This window comes from Corvus brachyrhynchos, unplaced genomic scaffold, assembly GCF_000691975.1.
Source record: "Corvus brachyrhynchos isolate BGI_N302 unplaced genomic scaffold, ASM69197v1 scaffold302, whole genome shotgun sequence".
NCBI classification, from domain to species: domain Eukaryota; kingdom Metazoa; phylum Chordata; class Aves; order Passeriformes; family Corvidae; genus Corvus; species Corvus brachyrhynchos.
In genome coordinates, this window is record NW_008237244.1 from 1682820 (window position 1) to 1704148 (window position 21329).

The following is a 21329-nucleotide window of genomic DNA, read 5'->3' on the forward strand; positions in this document are numbered from 1 at the left end:
TGGGGCCCCGGGGGCCGGGGGGGCGCGGGCAGCACCTGCGGGGGATGCGGGCCTCCGACCGGAGGCCGTGGGCTGCTTGGCACGGGGTCTGGGCATCGCCGGCCCTGCCGCCCCGGGGCTTCTGGGCTTGCAGAGCTGCGCCTGCGGGGGCCGGGAAGGTAGAGCTCCTCCGCCCCGAGCTGCCATGGAGGCAGGGGTGGGGGTTGGTAATGTTCCTGGCTTCCCAGGCCCTGTGGACCCGGAAAGTCTGCCCCTGCGAGGTGTCTGAGCTGCTTTCTGGTGTCCCCCTAGTATAACCACGCTAAGCCAGGCTGAGGTGCGTGAGGAGAAGGGGTCTTCATGGCAGGGAGATGCACGTAGTCTTCCGGAACCCTTGTGTCTCATCAGTACTCAAGTATCCAAAACCAGGTGTGCCATGTTAAATACAAGTGTAAGAAACCCCTTACTGTTTTCCCCTGAACAGTGACACGTACCCATAGTGAAGAGGTGCATGGTGTAGTCAGTCCTGTGCATCCCCTCAAGAATGTGGAACCAGCAGGTGGCTCCTCAGACGCTGTGCAGTGCAAGCCATCTCTCCCGGGAATGGTGATGGTCTTCCCAGTCTCACTGCTGGCATGGCCTGTGCTGCCCAAGGCTGGCCTGAGTGCTTTGGGAGCTTGTGGGATGCACATGCAGCCTCTTACTAGGGTGCATGAGGGTTCATGGTCACATACCATTGAGTGGATGTGCCACATCACAGTGCTGGCTCTACCAGCACCTCTAGCTTTTTCCCTGGCTACAGCTGATGTAGGGCATGCAACTGTGATACCTGTACATGTAGCCCAGCAGCTGTTGCTGTGGGATGATGGTTGTATGTGTGCATATATGTTAATTATTTCCTAGTTTGCTGAATTTGAAATTAATGGAAGGAGTTTCAGTACCCCTAAACAGTCTTTGTTGTCCGTTTGGTTTATTGTCATCACCAGAAGAGCTTGTCTCTTGCAGTTGCGGAGTAACTGGGATATGATGTACTGGAGTGTGTCCAGCAAAGGGCTGATGATTAAGAGACTGCAGCATCTGTCATACGAAGAGAGGCGTGAGTGCTGGGACTGTTTAGCCTGGAGGAGACTCCAGGGGATTCCATGAGTGTGTGTAGATACCCAGTGGAGGGAGTAAAGGAGACAGAAAACCAGGCTCTCCTCAGTGGTCCCCCATGGTGAGACTAGGGGCATTGGTCACACACTGAAGCACAAAAGCTTGCATTTACATGTAAGAAAACACTTGTTTTTCCTGAAGGTGGTCAGATGCTGGCACAGGTTGCTCACAGAGGTTGTGTAGTCTCCATCCTTGGAGATACTGAAGCCTCACCTGGATGCAGCCGTGGGCAGTCTGCTCTAGTTGACCCTGCTGAAGCAAGGGTTGTCCTGTGCCCACCAGCTTCAGCTCTTTTATGCATTTAGATCATATTGTCTGAACAGAATGAAGCACGTACACATTATAAACTGGGTGCCCTTTGTTGTTATGGTGAGTGTTGACTGTTTTGTACACCATCATAGCAGTAAGAAAAAGATCTGGGGTGCAGATTGAAGGCAGTGTTGACCTAGTGACTGTTACCTTCTCCTGCCCCCCATACTCCTGCCAGTGCCCCCTGCATGCAGGAAGGCAAGGCAGGGAATGCATTATGCTCCTTAATCACAAGGTGGTGATTGCTCAGAAGCCTCAGCAGTGATCATAATGTGCCATGCACTTGAAATTGAGTTAGAGAGGATGGGATTGTTTTGTAGCCACTAGCTGCCTGCCTGCCAATTTAGAGCCTGCCTGTGAAACTCCTCTCAGCCCCTGAAGGTGATCAGGGAGGTGGGTATAGGTTGAGCAGGAGGTTCCAGTATGGTGTCGTCTCTGTGACTGACCTTTCCTTTTTTAAAATTATAAAAAAACCCCAATCCAGCAACCAAAACCATCTATTTAAAAAAGTATTTGTACAGTTTTTAAAACCACAAGCCAGTCAGCCTCACCTGAATCCCTGGAAAGATGATGGAATGGCTCATCCTGCAGTCTGTCTCTAAGCACATGGAAGAACAAGACAGTCATGAGGAGTAGTCACCATGGATTCACCAAAGGGAACTCGTGCTTAACCAATCTGATTAACTTCTGTGGTGGGACAATTGGCTGAATAGACAAGGGCTTTTGTCTGCATGGGCTTTAGCCAGGCTTTTGCCAGTGTCTCCCATGATACCCTCATGGGCAAGCTCAGAAAGTGTGGGCTGGGTGAGTGGATGGCGAGGGGGATTGAGCACTGGCTGAATGGCAGAGCTTGAAGGGTTGTGGTCAGCATCACAGGGTCAAGTTGCAGGCCTGGTTGTGTCCTCCAGGGTTCAATGTGGGGCCCAGTATTGTTTAACTTATCCATCAGTGACTTGGATGAAGGGGCAGATGCCTCCTTAGCAAGTTCACTGATGGCACAAAGCCGGGAGGAGCAGCCAATATCCCAGAGACCTGTGCAGCCCTTCAGAAGGGCCTAGACCGGTTGGAGAGATGGGCAAAGAAGAACCATCTGAAACTCAACAAAAGGAAATGCAGATCCTGCACCTGGGGAGGAATAACCCCAGGCACCAGTACAGGATGGGAGCCAACCTGCTGGGAAGCAGCTCTGCAGAGAAGCCCCTGAGGGTCCTGGAGGACAACAAACTGTCCATGAGCCAGCAGTGGCTGGGCTAACAGGGAAGATTTTTGCAGTGTTTCCATTTTCAATGACAGCTGGTGCAGAAGCAGATGGAGCTGTTGGCTGCATGTCAGGCCCTGAGAAGGTGTGTGCTAAGACAAGGTGCCGAATGTGCCAACCCCAAATTCCCCCAATTCCAGTGAGTTATTGTAACCATCTCTATGTCCTGGGAAGTAAAAAAGGTCTTGCACTCACGGCCTTCAGCAGACTCTGCAAGATGATGCTGGGAAATCTGTTCATGTAATTGGGTAATATTTAAAAATATAATAAAGTGGTAGAATTGTAACCCAGAATGTGCTTCCCTGATGTATTCATTGGGCATCTGTGGTATGTATGCCAGCTATGCAATGTGCATGTGTGTTTGGGTTTTATTTGTTTTTCAAAATGTGAGTGCATTATTTGTTTGAGGATATTTTCCAAACTGAAGTAGAGGAATGCTTTTTATTATGTGCATAGTTACAAGCAGACTGGGTAGGGAAGGGACTTTGGCACCTTCAGGAGGGTAGAAATAATGGTGTTCAAACCATCAGCTCCCCTTCTCCGCTGTATTATACATAACACCTCGTATACTGCCTGTGGTTAAGTTGTCCTCTACAGCAGTGTCAGTGGCATCTCAGAACCAACCCAGAAAGGGTCCTGCTGGCTGCACTTCTGATCAGTGTGAGTCACCAGCCCTTCTGTAGAGGTTGCAATGTGGTGTCCTGACAGCTCTTCACAGCAGTTGTTTCTAGTAGGTGCTTGGTGACATGACTGCAGGGATGCAGGGATTGATCCTGGGAGCACATGTCCCCAGCCAGAGGGGAGGTGAAGGCCCTGCTCAGAGTGCCCCCCTTGCTACTTTTCACTGGCCTGTTTCCTAAATGTTGGCTGTCCCCACCTCGGCTGGGCTGGGAGCTCGCTGAGGAAGAGCTGTGCACAGATGTCCTCTGGGAGCCCACACAGAAGGGTCAGTGTGGAGATGGGTGACTCCAGGCAGAGGTTTTCCTGCTGCCAGCTGCTGGGAAGAGGCACGTTGGCTTCGTATTGGCACTTGAGGGAGAGGCTCCAGAGCAGCCTCCAGACCCGTGCTGGTGTGTGGGCTGCCCTCACAGATTGCATACACAGACCTCCATGCTGAGACTCGCTGTGGCACAGGGCTGTCCTCCATCAGCTGGCATTAGTAGCTATGATCTCATGGCTTTCTTAAAAAGGTCCATCCAGGTCCTAATGGCTGAATGTAAAGCAGATGGCTGGGAAGTACCTGGGCAGTGAGCCTGGTGGGGCTGTGCTGGTTGCAGGCTGCAGCACCATGCTGTGACCTCACACATGTCTCTCCATGTGTGGTACCACGGTGGCTGATGTCTCCCGGGGCAGATTTCCTCTGCTTTGTCTTTGGCACACAGGTGTGGAGCACTTCCTGGCGCCGGCACAGCTGGGAGGGGGCGGTTGGTGTGAGCTGTGCTGGGTAGGGCCGGGAGGACAGGCAGTGCTGCCGGGAGCACGGATGGAGGGCGAGGGGACACGTACCCCAGGGACAGGCAGCATGTCCACCCCAGAGGGGCAGGTGAGTGTCTGTGTGACATGGGTGAACTTTAAACCACGCCTTTTGGATACTGCGAGAAGGAGGAATCAATAATGGTAACTTTAACCAGAGCTGTGCTTTATTTTCAGAGCTCATCGAATGCTGCTGAAAATGGCTCAGGCCTTGACGAAGAGCCTCTACTCAGAAAAAATCACCGCCGGTTCGTCATCTTCCCCATCCAGTACCCAGACATATGGAAGATGTATAAGCAGGCTCAGGCCTCCTTTTGGACAGCAGAAGAGGTGAGCCCTGGGCTAGTGGGTTGGCAAAAGGCAATCAGACCACTGGGGTCCTGGTGCATCTTTCCTAGCTCTGCTGCTGCTGGCTTCTGTGTTGCAAAGGTTGGAGTTAATTGCATCGAACATGAGGTGCCAGGACCAAAGCAGAACGCCCTCCATCGACAGTGGCAAGCAAGCTGCTTCCACAGGGTGATTCAGCAGAGCTGTTTTAGATGCTTAGTTCAGGATGAGGTGGAATTGTGTCCTGGGGTACTTCTCTGGTTATAAAGAAATCCTAAGTCAGATGGCTCTGATTTGTGATCAGATAGCTTCTACCGTGCTGTGATCTCTGAACCTGCAACTAACTCCTTGCCCGTGTAAGATGCTCTGGGAAATTTCATGCTGTTCCTTAATATTAGGTACCTAAATTTCCAGAGAGATGGTGTTAATCAGGGACACTTGATAAAAATGCATTTAGCTGACTCCTTATTGCCCTGGTGAGGTGCTTGCCCCATGTTACAGTGCAAGCTCTAAGCTCTTCCCCAAGGTTGCTGGTTAGCTAGACCTGAGCAGTGCTTGCTATGCTTGCAGCAGTGCAGGCCTCTGAACACTGCACTGCTTTGGAGAGATCACCTGCCAGGGGAGCTGGTTGTTCCAACTCAAAGCTTATGCACTCTTTGCTTGTTTGTGAGCAGTGGTCTGCAGCTGCAGAGGAGTGAGATGAAAGCATTGGCAGGCTCTAAATAGACCAGAAAGCATCATGGGATGATGAGCAGCTGTTTGTGGAGGTGATATTTCATTGCCTGCTGGGTTTCTTGCTGCCCTGTTGCAGCAGAGCTTCATTTAAACCATTAAAGAAAAAGCACTTGAATTCCTGCCTTATCAGCATTTCCCTTTTACTCTGTTACTGGTTCCTTCTTACACTGTCCCACCATCTGTGGGTCCTCTGCATTTTTCACATCTGACTCTACTGAAGTGCTGCTTTGCTTCAGAAATCCTACAAACCAGCAAACAAAACAGGTCTATGTGAAGGAAGCTGTGGTTTTCTCTCATGGCTGGGGTTTGGTGTGATAGACAAGAGCAGTTGCACAGCATTTGCTCTGTACCGTTCTTCGACAAGATGGAGGCTGAACACCTGCCAAAGGCAAAGGTACCCTCAGTCCATCTTTTGGAACACTTAGGTATAGCTTTCTTGGAGTATCAGTTTTTATTTCAACTACAGTTTAAGTGTCTCAGAGTGAGGTCTGCTTACTGGTGCATGTTCATACTTGTGACAAAAAGATACTAATGCTTTTCAAAATCTCATCTATTTATTCAATAGACACTGATTTTTATTCCAAATTACAAAGTGTAAACTGTGAAACAAGTACATGATGTTACTGTTGCAGAGAGAGACAACAGAAGTGCAGTGTATCTGTTGTCTTTTACAGTCACAAATATTTGAATTTTCTATGTGTAAAGATTTGAAAGCAAATGCCAAAACTCTGCCTCAGTCACTTGACTGGGCTGCTTCTGTTTTTACAGAATGACAAATGCTGAAGGACAATAATGTTCTTTTTTCTTTTCATTAGGTTGATTTGTCAAAGGACCTTCCTCACTGGAACAAGCTGAAAGCAGATGAAAAATACTTTATCTCTCATGTTCTGGCATTCTTTGCAGCCAGTGATGGAATTGTAAATGAAAACCTGGTGAGAAAGACTTACAGAGGGCTTGAATACTTAGTCATGTTGTTGTCTTATTAACTTTCCATTTTGGCTTTTTCACATTAATGCATAGGTTTATTAAACGTGTACTTTTTTTTTCTTTCCATCTCACCTTTGTCAAGTGGAACAAGCAGCCTGTTCTTCTGGGAGCAGTGTTTGAGTTAAATTGGGTCAGCTGTGGCCATCAGAACTCCAAATCACATCACTCTGGGACACCATTTTTAAGTGCAGCCCCTGCTTGGTTGTGGGATGTGCATTTCTGAATGAATTAATAGAACCACATATTTTTCCTGTACTCATGTTAATTGAAAAGTAGGGAATACAGACCATGGCTGTGATATGTATTCCTCATTTTGGTAAAATCTGTTTTGTTCTCACTGAATGGCATCCTAGAACCTCTTGGGGTTGCAGGTGGGTGCTGCTAAAAAGGTAGGGAATTCTTCCTGTTGAGATCTGTTCTGGGCTGGAGAATATCTCGTCACGGATTAGCAGGGGTATCTATCTGCAAATGCCCAGTTTAATCTCAAGTGTTCGAATGTTTATAACATGTAGAAAATGTGTGCATGTATTGCATGAACATGCCTTATGTCATGCTGTTTATATTTCTAATGATGAACAGAAAGTCTGAGGCTTTGTTCAGTGCGAAGTGTTTAGTATTGCATTACTTTTCTGTTCTCCTGTGTACGTGTGCCCTCATGCTTCAGCTCTTAGATGTATTTACTGCTTTATTTTCCTCTGCACCACAGCTGTCCCATTGACACATCTGTGAACAAAGTAGGACCAAAACTGCTCCCATGCTGTCTCTGTAGCAGAGATCTATTGTCTCTCCTGTTAAGCTCAGAGTAGTGTTGTGCAGGACTGTTTTACTGTACTCATTGCCATGCTTTCTGGTTTTGGTAGGTGGCACGTTTTAGTCAGGAGGTGCAGATCCCAGAAGCTCGTTGTTTCTATGGCTTTCAGATTCTCATTGAGAATGTTCACTCAGAGATGTACAGCTTGCTCATAGACACCTACATCAAAGATCCCAAGAAAAGGTAAACCTCTGGACGTGTTACACACGTGTCACTGAAGCCAGTGGCGCTGCTGTTGGGCAGCTGCAGCTGTCTCCTGTTTCATGCTGACTTTCTGGAGGAGTTGGGGAAGGTTCCTTAAAGCTTTCAAGGCTTGCATGCCTCACCCCCAAAATGGAAAGGAGTATTACTGACCAAGGCTTGTTGTGGGAGTATCAGAAGGTTAGTGAATATTTGTATAAATCTTTTACTTCTGCAGGCATGGACTATGTGAAATGTTAAAGGTTAGATGAGCTCCTTGAGATTATCGCGCTCCTGTGGTGCTTGCTCTTACATCAGCAAAGGATCAGCCCAAGGAAATCGAGTGCTCATGATCAAAATGGTGTTTCTCATGTACAGCAGTCAATGTATTGCATCCTTTCAGCCTTTTTGTTGTCAGTGCTTTTTAATACAACTCAAACTGCTTATTTTTGAATGATTGAGTTCTTTGGAGAGTTCCATCACCTTTGTTGTCTGAAGAAGTTCCTAGTCCAAACAGTAATATGTTTAAAAAGCAGCATTTTCCCTCAGAGACTCCACCATGGTGATGGTCAGGCAGCACTTTCTTTCCCACAGTGGCATCCTGTGTTGGTGATGGTGGCAGAGCTGCAGGGTTTCCTTTCAGGTGTTCAGCATGGGAACAGAGTCTGTGCACATGGGAGTTGTCCAGTTCCTTTTGTGGAGTTGGGCAAGATGAGGTTTTGTTTCGTGGATAAACTGAAGTGGCTGGCTTCAAGTCTGAGAGGCACTGTGGTGTGGTGGGTGAGCACTCCTGGGATGGGATGTTTGAGTTCGCAGCTTGCCTCTCCTGAGCCCTTCTGCACATTTGCCTCCCTCTGCCCTTGTTATCAGAGATCAAGTAGTGGTTTAACCTGGCAGGCAGCTAAACACCATACAGCAGCTCACTCACTGCCTGCCCCCACCCAGTGGGGTGGGAGAGAATTGGGGAAAAAAGTAAAACTGGTGGTTTGAGGTAAGGCAGTTGGATAGCACAGAAAAGGCAAGTAATAATAATAATGATAAACAAAACAAGTGATGCACAATGCAGTTTCTCACTGCCTGCTGACTGATACCCAGCCAGTTCCCAAGAAGTAGCCCCTGGCCAGCTTTCCCCTTAGTTTGTATTCTGAGCATGACATCGTGTGGAGTATCCCTTTGGCCACTGGGGGTCTGCTGTCCTGGCTGTGTCTCCTCCCAGCTTCCTCTGCCTCCCAGCCTGCTCATTGGTGGGGTGGGGTTAGAAGCTGAAGAGTCCTTGACTTCATGTAAACCCCGCTTAGCAACAACTAAAACATCAGTGTGTTATCAACAGAATTCTCATTCTAAATATAAAACACAACACTGTACAACAACTAGGAAGAAAATTAACTCTATCCCAGACAAAACCAGGACAGATCATCACCCCTTTGGGGTGGGAATGGTCTCTTACTTGGGTTAGTTCAGAGCCTTGCATAATCCTCTCTCTGGTGGAGCTGGAAGGGACAACCAGGGCAGATTTACATAAATCACTATTTTGATGTTTTGTCTCTGTTTTCTTCTATAGGGATTTCTTATTTAATGCCATTGAAACAATGCCTTGTGTTAAGAAGAAAGCAGACTGGGCTCTGAAGTGGATCGAAGACCGAGAATCCACTTTTGGTGTGTAGCTTTTTTAAAACTTGTTTCTGTTGCATATATTCTGTTGTTGGTGCTCTGTGAGTAAGCTGCACCCCTGGAACATGAAATGAAATTCTCCACAGATGTAGTGGCTTCTGGGTCTCTGGTTTAACTAAAGAACTAGAAGTAACTTCTGGTGAGCATGTATGTTTTTATCTTCAGTTAGAGAAATACAGTAATGACAGTGCCCCCTGAAGTCATGTTATGAAAAATGCTTGTAGATCTCTGTCCTTTTTGTCTTTATACTGAACAACCCTGGTTTCCTCAGTTTTTGCTTGTAGACCTTCTTTTCTAGTTTTGATTATTTATTCTAGTTGGTTCTTATTTTGTACTTGGTGTTCAGAACTGGGCAGCTGAAGTCTTGCAAGTCCAGGCATTTTCTGTGTTCATGTTCATATAGACAAATCAGTTTTTTGTAACTGAGGCATGACTGAGCCTGGACCAAAAAGATTCAAGAACCATCTATTTCTGGTGTTCCTGGTTTGCTGTTGGGACCAGGTTTCTAGTTTTTGTATCTCATTTCAGAGCTGGGGCACTGGCTCAGCTTCCATCAGCATGCTGCAGGGCATCCTTTCCAGTGTTCTGCATTCTTACAGTGTTGACTCTGAAGGGTGTGCTGTAGCTGGAATGCATAATGGGTGCACTTTGGTGAAGTTTTTTAAGCAAACATCCTCTATATTTCAAGAAAGTGTAGGAGATGGAGAGATTCAGCTTGGTGAACAAAATAAATCTGAACATCATTCTTTTGTGGCATCTGTTCACAGCTCTTTTTTGAGAGGGGTTATTTTTTGTAGCTGTACATTATTCTGTCCTGGTGCTCCCACTGCCTCCCCAGTCTGACTTTGCTTGCTGTGTGTGGAGCCCCTTCATCATCCTTTTGTTTGGCTCCCAGCAGTGTGGGGTGTGCCAGAAATCAGAAGGTTCCCTAACTTAAAAAACAGTGTAGCCCCTGCTCCCTGCCCCCAAACTTCATGCATTTTATCCAAATAAGTAATCAGGCTTGTGCTTCATTAAACCTGTATTTTATGAGCAGCCTTTCTCCATTCCTCTATAGAAATAACCAATGAGATTTTTAGTGTTGCCAGAAAAATTCTCTCCCTAATAACTTCTGTGATACTTGTAAGTTGGTATTGCTCTCTGTGCTTTTTTCCTAACTCGAATTTCTTCAGATGAGCCAGCAGTTGATATTTGTATCTCATAGAAGAAGTGGGACATCTGGCTATTTTGGGTTATCTTTTAACAAAATTCTATGCAGTTCTTATTGGGAAAAGGCTCCAGAACTTAGTGCAAAAGCTCTTAATGTTAGAACATACACAATGAGCCTGTGAAGTTGTTTGAAGTAGTGTACATGGAATGATGTGGCTTCACTAAACAGTCAGATGGTCTTGTAGTCTGAAGAAATACATTCCTGTAGAGAGCAGGGAGAACTGGGACCAATAATGCCTTGCTTTCCTTGGATTAAAGGTGGGATAGCACAAATAGTTATTTGAGTCTCGGCTTACATTCTGTAGTCTTTCACTCTTGTAAGAATATGGTTTTATGTAGATTCCCAACAAGAAGAAATTGTGGGGTAGGGGTTTTTGTTTCATTTTAAGAGATTGACTATTTTCTTTGTTCTGTCAGTTAACACAGCTGCTTTCTGGCCTTTCAGGAGAAAGAGATAAAGGAGTACTAATGTCTTGGCCACTCTGGACAATTACATTCTTTTGCTTCTGATCTGTGTCAGTTTCAGTGGGTGCCATGGTTCTTCAGTTCTGCTAGGGTTGCCTCTGGCTGAGTGCTGTGGGGTGTGTAGACCCTCTGTGGCTCGGGATCTGCTGCTGGATGTGGTCAAAGACAGCATCTGGTGCTGCAAAGGGGATTGCTCCTCTCCAGCATCATTCTGTCTGATGCAAATGGTGCATCTTGCTGATGAGCAATACAGCAATTTGTGTCTAATGAAAAATGTGTTATGTTAAACAGGTGAGAGAGTGGTTGCCTTTGCTGCAGTGGAAGGCATCTTCTTTTCGGGTTCCTTTGCTGCTATATTTTGGCTGAAGAAGAGGGGCCTGATGCCTGGACTGACTTTCTCCAATGAACTTATTAGCAGAGATGAGGTAATGTGGCATGTCTTACACACTGTTTGGGAAGAAAAGGGAGTTTCCAGGGGAAGAGCAGAATTATATTCATGAAGAACCCATAGTCTTGACAGAGAAAGGGGAAAGAAGCAGACCTTTACCAATAATTGCAGAATCATAGAATAATTTAGATTGGAAAAGACCTTTAAGATCACTGAATCAAACTGTTAACCTGCCACTGCCAAGTCCACCACTAAACCATGTCCTTAAGTGCCACATCCACATGTCTTTAAAATACCTTCAGGGATGGTGACTCAACCACTTCCCTGGACAGCCTATTCTAATAATTGCTTGACAGCAATTTCCATGAAGAATTTTTTTGTAATATCCATTCTAATCCCCTGCTTGATGCAACTTGAGGCCATTTCCTCTTGTCCTGTTGCTTGTTGTTTGGGAGAAGAGACTGACCCCACCTCACTACAACCTTCTCTTATGTAGTTGTAGAGTGACAGGGTCTCCCCTGAGCTTCCTTTTCTCCAGCCTAAACACCCCCAGCTCCCTCAGCCAGTCCTCATAAGACTGGTACTCCAGACCCTTCACCAGCTCTCTTGCCCTGCCCTGGACACGCTGCAGCACCTCAATGTCCTTCCTGTAGTGAGAGGCCCAAAACTGAACACAGGATTCAAGATACAACCTTGCCAGTGCTGAGTACAGAGGGACAATCACTGCCCTGGTCCTTCGGCCTTGCTATTGCTGACACAGGCCAGGATGCCATTGCCTTCTTGGCCACCTGGGCACACACTGGCTCATGTTCAGCCACTCTCAACCAGTACCCCCAGGTCATTTTCTGCTGGGCTGCTTTCCAGCCACTCTGCCCCAAGTCTGTAGCACTGCATGGGGTTGTTGTGGCATAAATGCAGGACCTGGTATTTGGCCTTGTTGAACCTTATACCATTGTCTTCAGTCCACTGATCCAGCCCGTCTAGATCCCTCTGCCTTCCTACTCTCTGGCAGCTCAACTTTCCTACCAAACTTGGTGACTTCTGCAAACTGACTGAGGGTGCACTCAATCCACTTTACCAGGTCATTGATAAAGATATTAAACAGGAAAGGCCACTGGAGCCAGTAATGTATATATATATATCTGTATGTGTGTGTATATATATATAAATATATATATATGTAGCATATATAACATAACATAACTGAGCCCTGGGGAATGCCACTTGTGGCCAGCCACCAACTGGATTTAATTCTCACCACATTTTTTGGCCTGGCCATCCAGCCAGTTTTCTACCCAGCAAACAGCATTAATGAACGTAAAGCCTGGGTGCTGCTGAGTCCCTCAACAGAAATACCTGTTTTTAAAGGGAGTAAACATAAATACTGGTGTCCCAGTTGTGGTTTAATCCCAGCCAGCAATCAAGCCCCATGCTATCACTCTCACTCCCCCACCAGTAGGACCAGGGAGAGAATCGGAAGGGTAAAAGCTACAAAGCTCATGGGTTGAGATGAAGACAGTTTAATAGGGAAAGCAAAAGTCACACACACAAGCAAATCAAAACAAGGAATTTTCAATTTAATTCACTGCTTCCCAGGGACAGGCAGGTGTTCAGCCATCTCCAGGAGAGCAAGGCCCCATGAGGTGCAACGATGATTTGGGAAGACAAATAGCATAAACCCCACCCCTTCTTCCCTCCACTTTATATATTGAATATTATGTTACATGGTCTGGAATATCCCTTTGGTCAGTTTGGGTCACCTGTCCCAGCTCAGGACAGGTGTTGAATCTCCTCCCAACCTCCCATGCACCCCCAGCTTCCTCACCAGTGTGGCAGTACGAGAAGCAGAAAAGGCCTTGCCTCTGTGTAAGCCCTGCTCAGCAATAGCACAAACATCTCTATATTATCCACCCTGTGTTCAGGCCAAATTCAAACCATATGTGAAGAAGACCAACTCTACCCAAAACCAATGCATATAGTATTATGAAAAAGGTGGATTTTTTAAATTGAGGGGAATGTTTGTTTTCCTGTGCTGTGAAGGAGGGCAAAGGCCCAGCCACTCAAGGAGTGGGGTGGAATTGCATGGGCCCCCGCTGCAGGGTGGGCTGGCTGGAGCAAGGACCTGGATAGTGTGTGACTCTGAGACTTGCTGTGCCTCAGCTGCTTCAGGCAGGTTCAAGTGGGCTCCAGGTACCACTCTCGACCTGCTCCTGGTTGTGGGTCCCGGAGCTTGCCGACAGCTGCCTGCATCCATCACCGAGCCAGCTGTGGCAGTTTGCTGCAGAAGCAGCAGATACCACCCCTCTCCATGGTCTTGTGTTGCTGCACAGCGACAGAATCTCCTGGGAGGGGGCAACTACAAATCTGCCTTTGAGGAGAGCGCTTCTTAAGGTATGAAGTGTCTGAGGGGCTGCATGTCAGCACACCAAATGTGACAGGCTATGTGCTTACAAGTGCCCCTTCTTTTCACTGGTTCCTTCCTTTCTTTTTCCTTGCTCCCTGCAAGTTGGTAGCTGTTGTTTATGGCTGGGGACTGTGCACTGCACTACTTACAGCACTGTCAGCACTGAAAAAGTAGAAAGATCAGTTTTGTATGCAGTATAAACATGCTAGTGGTTGTAACTTAGCAGAGTTGCTCTTAAAGTGTAAAGAGCTTTTTCATAATGGAAGTAATTTTCATGGGTTAGATAAACTGCTTTGAAATGAGATATCTTACGATATGTCTTTAAAAGACACTTTTGAAGAAAGTGATATGATGAGTAAGAAAAAATAAGTAGTTCTTCAGCCTTCACCTTCCTTGTGTCTTCTGTGAGTCATTATGAGCTGATACATTTGAGTGAGGCAGGATTTGTTACAAGGATCACTTGCAGGTGAATGAGTGTAACTGTACTTCTTTGCAGAGTCGAGCACCAAAAGACTAAAATTTTCTTGAGCTCTGCTGGCATAATTCCAACTGCAGTGCTGTTACAAAGGTTAAAGCTTGGTGCACAGAGCACCTGCATTGAAACCCAGTGTCAGTAAAAAGAATCCACAATGGAAAACTACAAACTGTTTTTTGATGCACCTGAACAGATAAATGATTAACGCTCAGAGTGTATTTTGAGCTGCAGACTCTGTTCCCAAACTGTTCTTGAGCTGGTGGATCTCTGATACTTAAAGGTGCAAAGCTGGTAGGAGCACGAGTGAGCAGAGCACACTGGTTCATGGGAGAAGCCAGGCATGTCCTGCATCCTGATGGTGATGTTGCCCTGGATTAGACCATGGGAAGCCCTGCAGCAGGCAGCTAATGCTGTTGTTAGGGGGGGGGGATACTTCCCAAATTACGTTATTTCAGGGCTGTTTTGTGACCTGAATCACAAGGATTTTACAGCCTTTCTAAAAAGGTTTTCACAGAATCACAGAATTGTTAGGGTTGGAAGGGTCCTCTGGAGATCATCCTGTCCAACCCCCCTGCCAGGTAGGGTCACCTGGAGCAGGTGACACAGGAACGTGTCCAGGTGGGTTTGGAATGTCTCCAGAGAGGGAGACCCCGCAATCTCCCTGGGCAGCCTGTACCAGTGCTCTGTCATGCTTGACATAAAGAAGTTCTTCCTCATGTTGAGGTGAAATTTCTTGTGTTTTAGTTTACAGCCATTGCTCCTCGTCCTGTCTCCAGGCACTACTGAAAAGAGCCTGGCACCATCCTCTTGGCACCTGCCTGTCCTGGCTTCAGCCAAAGACAGGGTTAATTTTTTGCAGTAGCTGTGAGGCAGTAGAGCCTGGAGCTGTGTGGGCATGGCTAAGACCCTAATGTTACTGGGTACCATCTCAGGTCATTGACAGGGGTGGGGAAAAGGGACTCCCTCTCCTGCTTTTGAGAAGAAGGGCATTCCTTCCAGTGGGAAAAAACCTAATTGGGGAGAGCGGGTAGGTATTTGTCACTGGTTTTCCATGTAAATAGTTTCTTTGTCTTATACATTTTGTTATTGATATTGCTGTTACTGTTCCTTTTGTTACCATTGTTATTTCCAGTAAATTGTTCTTACCATTCCCATGATTTTCACCTTTTGTGCCTCCATCCCCAGAGCAGGAAAGGGCAAGGGGAAGCTGGTGTAGCGAGCAAGTGGCATCTGGTTTGGAAGAGTCTTGGTGGGGGTACTGAACTAGGGAGTACCATTCCTAAACCTCACCACCACCTTTGAGATAATCATATGCATTAATGAGATCCCCTTTCAATGTCCTCTTCTCCAGACTAAACAGACCCAGGTCTTGCAGTCTCTCCTCATAAAAAAGATGCTCCAGATCCCTCATCATTTTTGTGACCTCTGCTGGACCCTCTCCAGTAGCTTCTTGTCTCTTTCCTACTGAGGAGCCCAGAACTGGACAGCAGTCCAGATGTGACCTCACCAGGGCTGGGCAGAAGGAGAGGATCACCTCCCTTGACCTGCTGGCCACACTCTTCCTGATGCACCCTGAGATACCCTTGCCCCTCTGGTCACAAGGGCACTGCTGGCTCAGTCTACTTGTCACCCATGGAGACTCCCAGGTCTTTCGCAGCAGAACAGTTCTCTAGTCAGTCAGTCCCCAGGTTTTGTTTTGACCCTTGTTAATGATAGTACTGGATTGTCTTGTAGCCCTTAGTCTGCCAAATCCTTCTGATTGTTTTCACTCTGGATGTGCCCTCTTGGTGCTTATTGGCTGTAATCACCACCTTGCTGTTGAGAGGAGAGATGGTAGTGCAGTCCTCCTTTAGTCTGGCAGTGGTGGGTATGGCTGAAGCCAGAGCATGAAGCTGTACCCAGGCAAGTCAAAGAGAAGCTGAGGCACCTCTTGGAGCATCTGGCTGGTACCCTCTGCAGACTGTGAGGGGTTGCTTGTCTCCTGAGGTTTTCTTACCTTAGCAGGAGACTTTTCTGGAAACCCTGGAAAGGAGCACAGTTCGTTAGGCTCTGTGTAGGATAGCTGGGTAAAATGAGAAGGGGAGTTTAGCTGGGGCAGAGATGATTTGTTAATCTTGGGTTTGGTGACTCTAATCTGAATCTGCCTTGTTGAAAATGCTGTTGGGAGAAGCAAGGGAAGAAATACTACTGGAAGAATTTAAATCAAGCGTTATCTCGAAGCAAAGAGGAGGTAAACAGCCTATTTTAACTCACAAGTAGTTTTGCCAGTCTTGATGTAGAGGTCTTTCTGCAAAATCATCCCTGACAGGAAGCAGGGCTCTGTGTGGGATCCCTCGCAGTAGAGCAGCCCTCAGAAAAATTTTACCGGAGAAACATGTATGCTGAGCATTATTTTGGCGTAGGTGGCATGTGTTGGATTTGAGATGTTACTGCCTTGTAAACTACAAGTCCACACTACATGTGATAACACTAAGACTCAAAAAAGCAGGAGGCTGGGAAACTTCAACTCAGATGAGGCTGCCTGAAAATAAGAGCGAACTGTGTGGAGGAGGGGAAAACTGACTGTTTTTTCCATTGTTCTCTTATTTCAGGGTCTACACTGTGATTTTGCTTGTCTAATGTTCCATTATTTAGTGAACAGACCGTCAGAAGAGCGAGTCCGTGAGATCATCGTTAATGCTGTAGAAATTGAGCAGGTAATCCTGGCTGTGACGGCATCATGGGCAGCACAGATCCAGTCTGATGCGTGAAATAAACAAATTAACTTCTAACTTTTGGGATTTCGTGTTTGATACTTGGCTCAGGCTTGGATCCCTGATGCAATTCTTTCCCTCTTCCTTAATGGTGGCAAGAAGTCAGAGACTTTCTGATTCAGTTGTCAAACAACTGGGGGAAGCTGAAGCTGGCAACTGGTTTTCTCCTTAATGACAGAAAGGAAGGAAAGCTCTCTTATTTGATGCTGAATAGAATAGTTCCAGTTGGAAGGGACCTACAGTAATCATCTAGTCCAACTGCAACTGTCTCCTAGAGAGGAGTTTGTTTACATCTGTCCTTTCAGGATCTTTGTCTCTCCTTATTGTATTCACATCTCTGCTTGTCCTCAGGAGGAGGCAGGGTCTGTTCTGACCACGTGTATCATGCTGGGTTCTGACTTTTTCTGAGGTTGATGTCAGGTTCTTTCATGTGAAATGCTGCCCTTCTGCAGGCACAAGTTTCTGCATGGCTGAGTATTTGGCAGGATTTTAGTTTAGTTTTCTTTCCTGTTGTCATCTAACTCCTGTGATGATGACAAATGCTCCTGCTTGGTCTCACAACACTGACAGGTATTGCATCAGTTCCTAAACACGCATATGACTGGGTTCAGCACTCATATATATCACTGCTGTCTCTGATCTGTCATTCTATAATGGCTGGAAGCCAGGAAAACTGGTGATTTCTGGATTTATCCCTGTTCCCACTAGTATGGTACGTAGGTTTATTGAAGTTAGAGCTTAAGCTTGCAGTGAAGCTTATGCTGGAGGAGTGGGGAAAGGCAGATTAGAGGGGCAATGATAAAAATCTTGTGCCTTTTCCAGAGTAATAGGCTAAAAATAAAGGAAGATACAAACAATTACTGAAAACAGAAGATACTTTTTGAAGTTAGTGATGCAAGTTATTTATTCAGACAACTTCCTGGGGAGCCTGAACATCACAAATTATATTATTGTGAAACACAGGTGTCTTCTCTCCTTTTTCTTCTTAAATTTAATTTCTCTAAATGTCATCTGTATTTTAACTTCTAGGAGTTTCTAACAGAGGCATTACCTGTGGGTCTGATTGGAATGAATTGCACCTTGATGAAACAATACATTGAATTTGTTGCAGACCGGTTACTAATGGAGCTTGGGTTTTCAAAGGTAAGAGATGCAATTGCCTCAAATGCTGGCCTGCCAGTGCAGCCCAGGAAAGCTGTCAGCACAAAGCACTCCCTTGTCCTGCTGGGGAGCAGGCCATATTTAGCACAGCTGAAACCACAGCATTAATACCTATGCTTCACTGTAAAAGAACAAGAACAATTTAGGCCATTGTTTCCCTTCAGCTGCTCAGCAGGTTTGGGATGGGAAACATAAGCTGTGCTCAGATGCTGCAGTGCTTGAAGAATAACAAACCCCTTGCACAAGTGAACTTCACCACAGACCAAACTCCTGGGAGTGGCAGTACTGAATTTGCTTAGATTGGTGTCCATAGAGCCTACAGGATATTGCAGCTGGAGGAGGTCTAGTTTGAAAGAGTTTGACAGTTTTGTTTGTTGTGGGGTTTTAAAGCATTATTTTCCTGTCAGAATCACCGGTGTAATAGTGTTTTTCTTCCCCAGGTCTTTCATGCAGAAAATCCTTTTGATTTCATGGAGAATATTTCTCTGGAAGGAAAAACAAATTTCTTTGAGAAGCGGGTTTCGGAATATCAACGTTTTGCTGTTATGACAGAAACAATGGACAATGTCTTCACTCTGGATGCAGATTTTTGACAAATTGGCAAATGAATGGTGACTGTTTCCCTCTCCTCATCTCCCTTTTTGCTGTGAAGTTAACTTAATTTCCTCTTACGGAATCAGAGTCTGCTGGGATTTTTTCTTGGGTTTTCATGTTGTTTGTCAGAGGAGTAAATATATTTCTCTCTGTGTCATTTGAATAAAAAAGGGGGATCATTTATAAAATTTATATGGCTTTGTAAAAGGATGGCCTTTTTAAGATTCCCTTGACTCATCTGCTGTCAATGCTGTCTTTAAAAATGACATGGATACTACTACTTTTTTAACACTTCATGTTTTAAGAAGCAAACTGCATATTTACCTCATGTTATGGTATTTTAGTCTGAAAACTAGATGAGGTGTCGCTCCATGTAAAAATGTTGCTATAAATTATTTTCCTGTTTTCTATTTTCATGTTTAGAGATTTTGTCTAGAGTAAAAGCTCTTCTGTTTCAGCCTGCTGCAGATACAGTAATGATTGAATGTGGGAAGACAGTAAGGAGGTCTGAACTGTAGAATATTATTAAACCCAGGAATTAAGTTTGATCTCCCCATTAACCTAGGCTCTGTATGAAAAAAATTTTTACTCTGTTTGGAAAACTGATGGGTCTTGGTAGGCATTTAATTCAAATACATGTGATTCTTGTCTTACAGCTGTAACTGAACAGGTCAGTGGACTTTGAATGGTTCTTGAAAAGGCACACCTGTTAACAGTGGAGAAAAACCACATGCTGTAGTTCTTTGGCTTGTGCTGCCTGTTTTTCCTTGCTTCACTGATCAAGTGCCTTATTAAGCAGTCTGTAGTTGTGTTGTGTTTGTAATCATCTGACACTGGAACAGCCAGCTGTGGGTATTGTCAATCTTCCCACTGTCGTGCTAGGTGATTTGCTGTTCCCCTTCTTGGTTGCACTTGTGCATTGAAGGGGTGAGAAGACATATCATTCCAAGGGACTATCCCTTGAAGTGCTACGAACGTACTACTCCGGCTGTAAGGAAGCACCCAGTAACATATGAAGGGATGTCAAGTTGTGTGTTTAGTGTCAACCATTGGAACCATTGTCACAGAAGAGCTTCTGAAAGAAGTTATTAAACCTTTCAAAAACAAGCCCAGAAGTAGTATGGAGTAGCAGCATCTTACAAAGGACTGTTGTTTGGTTTTTGATTGTGTGCCTGAAAACTGTTTGTCATTTCTTGCCATCACACGCAGAGAATGGAGCAATTGAAGAATGGCTAATGTGCTCCAGTGGTACTTGGGGTGTGAGGGATGCTATTCAGCTGTACCTTGTTTATCTGCAAATAGATAGGCTCTTTTTTATTCAAAGATGGAGTGAGTGTACAAGAGCTAGACAAAGGGTTCTGCTTCATTAAACCTAAGCATTTTTCATAACGTTCAGCTTTTTGTGAAAGGGCTTTTGTAAGTCTTAACTGTTGCAAACATCTTGTGCTGCTTTTGATACACCTGGCATGAGCTGAGCTGACAGCACAGGGTTATCAGTGATGGGGTCGTGTAAGTGTTATTTCCCTGCCAGCCCAGATCAGCCATAGTCCTGGGTACCTGAGTTTCATGAAACAGGTCCACTGCCTTAGCATAGTTCCTAGTGAACAACTGTCCCTGCTATAAAAATAAGCAGCAAAATTGACTCTGTTTTTTTAGTCTCTGTAAAAGATCAGGAGTATGTATGGAACATGGAAATGGAACAGCTTTTTTTTCCTAGAGCAGAGCCTGTGTCATTTGACTTAAGGTACTTGGAAGAGGGCAGAGGGGAACCTGGAGAATACAGAGAAAAGCTGGAACTGGTGGCCCTCACTAACATCCTGCAACTGCAAGAGGACTGTGGACTCAGAGGGAAAATCCAGCACCTTTTGGAAATACTGAGTTGATAGGGAAGAAAGAGAAAATACTGTAAATGGGTGTTGTTAGAGTAATGGAACCTATCATGTCACTGAAAATACTGAAAAGCATTTATTTTGAGTCTTGTGAATTATGATGAGTATAGAGAGTATTCTAATATGAAACTGCAACGTGCTCAGGTTCTGTAAATGTATATGAGATACCAAAGTCTGGTACAACAGCTCCCATTCAATTTGTGTGTAAAATATGTGTGTAGTTTCAATAAAATTTGAGTGTGGGTAAGCCCATGCCTTCATTTACAAGTTCCATGCTTCCTTGTGCAATCCAAAGTGATAAAGTTGGGATGTGACAAAGTAAGTCAGTATTCACAGCTTTTGGGTTGTGGGAGAAGGTTAAAAGAGCTCCACATATTGTCTTGCACTTTTTGGAGCTCTTGACTTGCTCTTTCTTGTTCCTGGGAATAGGTTTTGCAGTCTAGTGAGCAAACAAGTGGGTTTGGTTTTTGTTTGTTTGTTTTGTTTTTAATTGGGATTTTCTGGCTCAAGGAGAAATGTTTTGGGAGTCTGTAAGATTCAATGAAGAAACACTCCAAAAATGTGTTTTCAGTGGGTGGTACCTGATCTATCAAGGTCATCATGCCCTTGGGGCAGGCACCCTGACTGCCTGGGCACAGCATCATGTGGTTCAGCCCCTGAGCTGGGGCTGGCCAGGCACCTGCCTGAAGCCAAGCACTGGTCACCTGGGTCTGAGCTGGCATAGCTTCATACCTGCTTGTGTCAGCACTCTCAGGGCTCTAATTTTAGAAGTCTTGTTTGTCCCTGCAGCCCCTTTGTGCCTCCTTGAGACAGGCATGAAGGGCACAACATCTGTTCTCCCACCAGTGCTGGGTACTGGGCAGAAACCCAGTGTGCCGCTTAGGGCTCTGTGTGTCTCATGCTGTGGCCCTCAAGCTTAAAAAAGCCTGATGGGTGTGTGTGGGGGAGAGAAAGTGCAAAGCATCCCTTCAGTGTATATGGTCTGTGTGCTCTGTGCTGGAATAAGGCTGGTGTGTGACTTCCACTATAGTTCCAGTGGGACAGAGAAGATGCTTCCTGGAGGTGTTTGTCTCATAGTGAAGAACATGTCTGCAATGGTCAGATGA

The 21329-nt window shown here is 45.7% G+C and overlaps 1 protein-coding gene across 1 annotated transcript; it reads left to right on the forward strand.

The window, feature by feature from the left end:
* The first annotated feature begins 2993 nt into the window (after positions 1 to 2993).
* Positions 2994 to 20492, forward strand: RRM2B (ribonucleotide reductase regulatory TP53 inducible subunit M2B). Its single transcript, XM_008630675.2, has 9 exons — positions 2994 to 4244; positions 4352 to 4504; positions 6052 to 6168; positions 7084 to 7217; positions 8776 to 8870; positions 10851 to 10984; positions 16418 to 16522; positions 17609 to 17722; positions 18181 to 20492. Exons 1-9 carry the CDS (start codon positions 4017 to 4019, stop codon positions 18331 to 18333), a joined length of 1233 nt encoding a protein of 410 aa, XP_008628897.2. The 5' UTR covers positions 2994 to 4016; the 3' UTR covers positions 18334 to 20492.
* The last annotated feature ends 837 nt before the right edge of the window (positions 20493 to 21329 follow it).

Coding starts and splice junctions, on each gene's coding strand:
- RRM2B (XM_008630675.2), top strand. CDS start 4,017: ATGTGTGGTACCACGGTGGCTGATGTCTCCCGGGGCAGATTTCCTCTG. Junction 6,169..7,083: donor GAATTGTAAATGAAAACCTG/GTGAGAAAGACT, acceptor TGGTTTTGGTAG/GTGGCACGTTTTAGTCAGGA. Junction 7,218..8,775: donor ATCAAAGATCCCAAGAAAAG/GTAAACCTCTGG, acceptor TTTCTTCTATAG/GGATTTCTTATTTAATGCCA.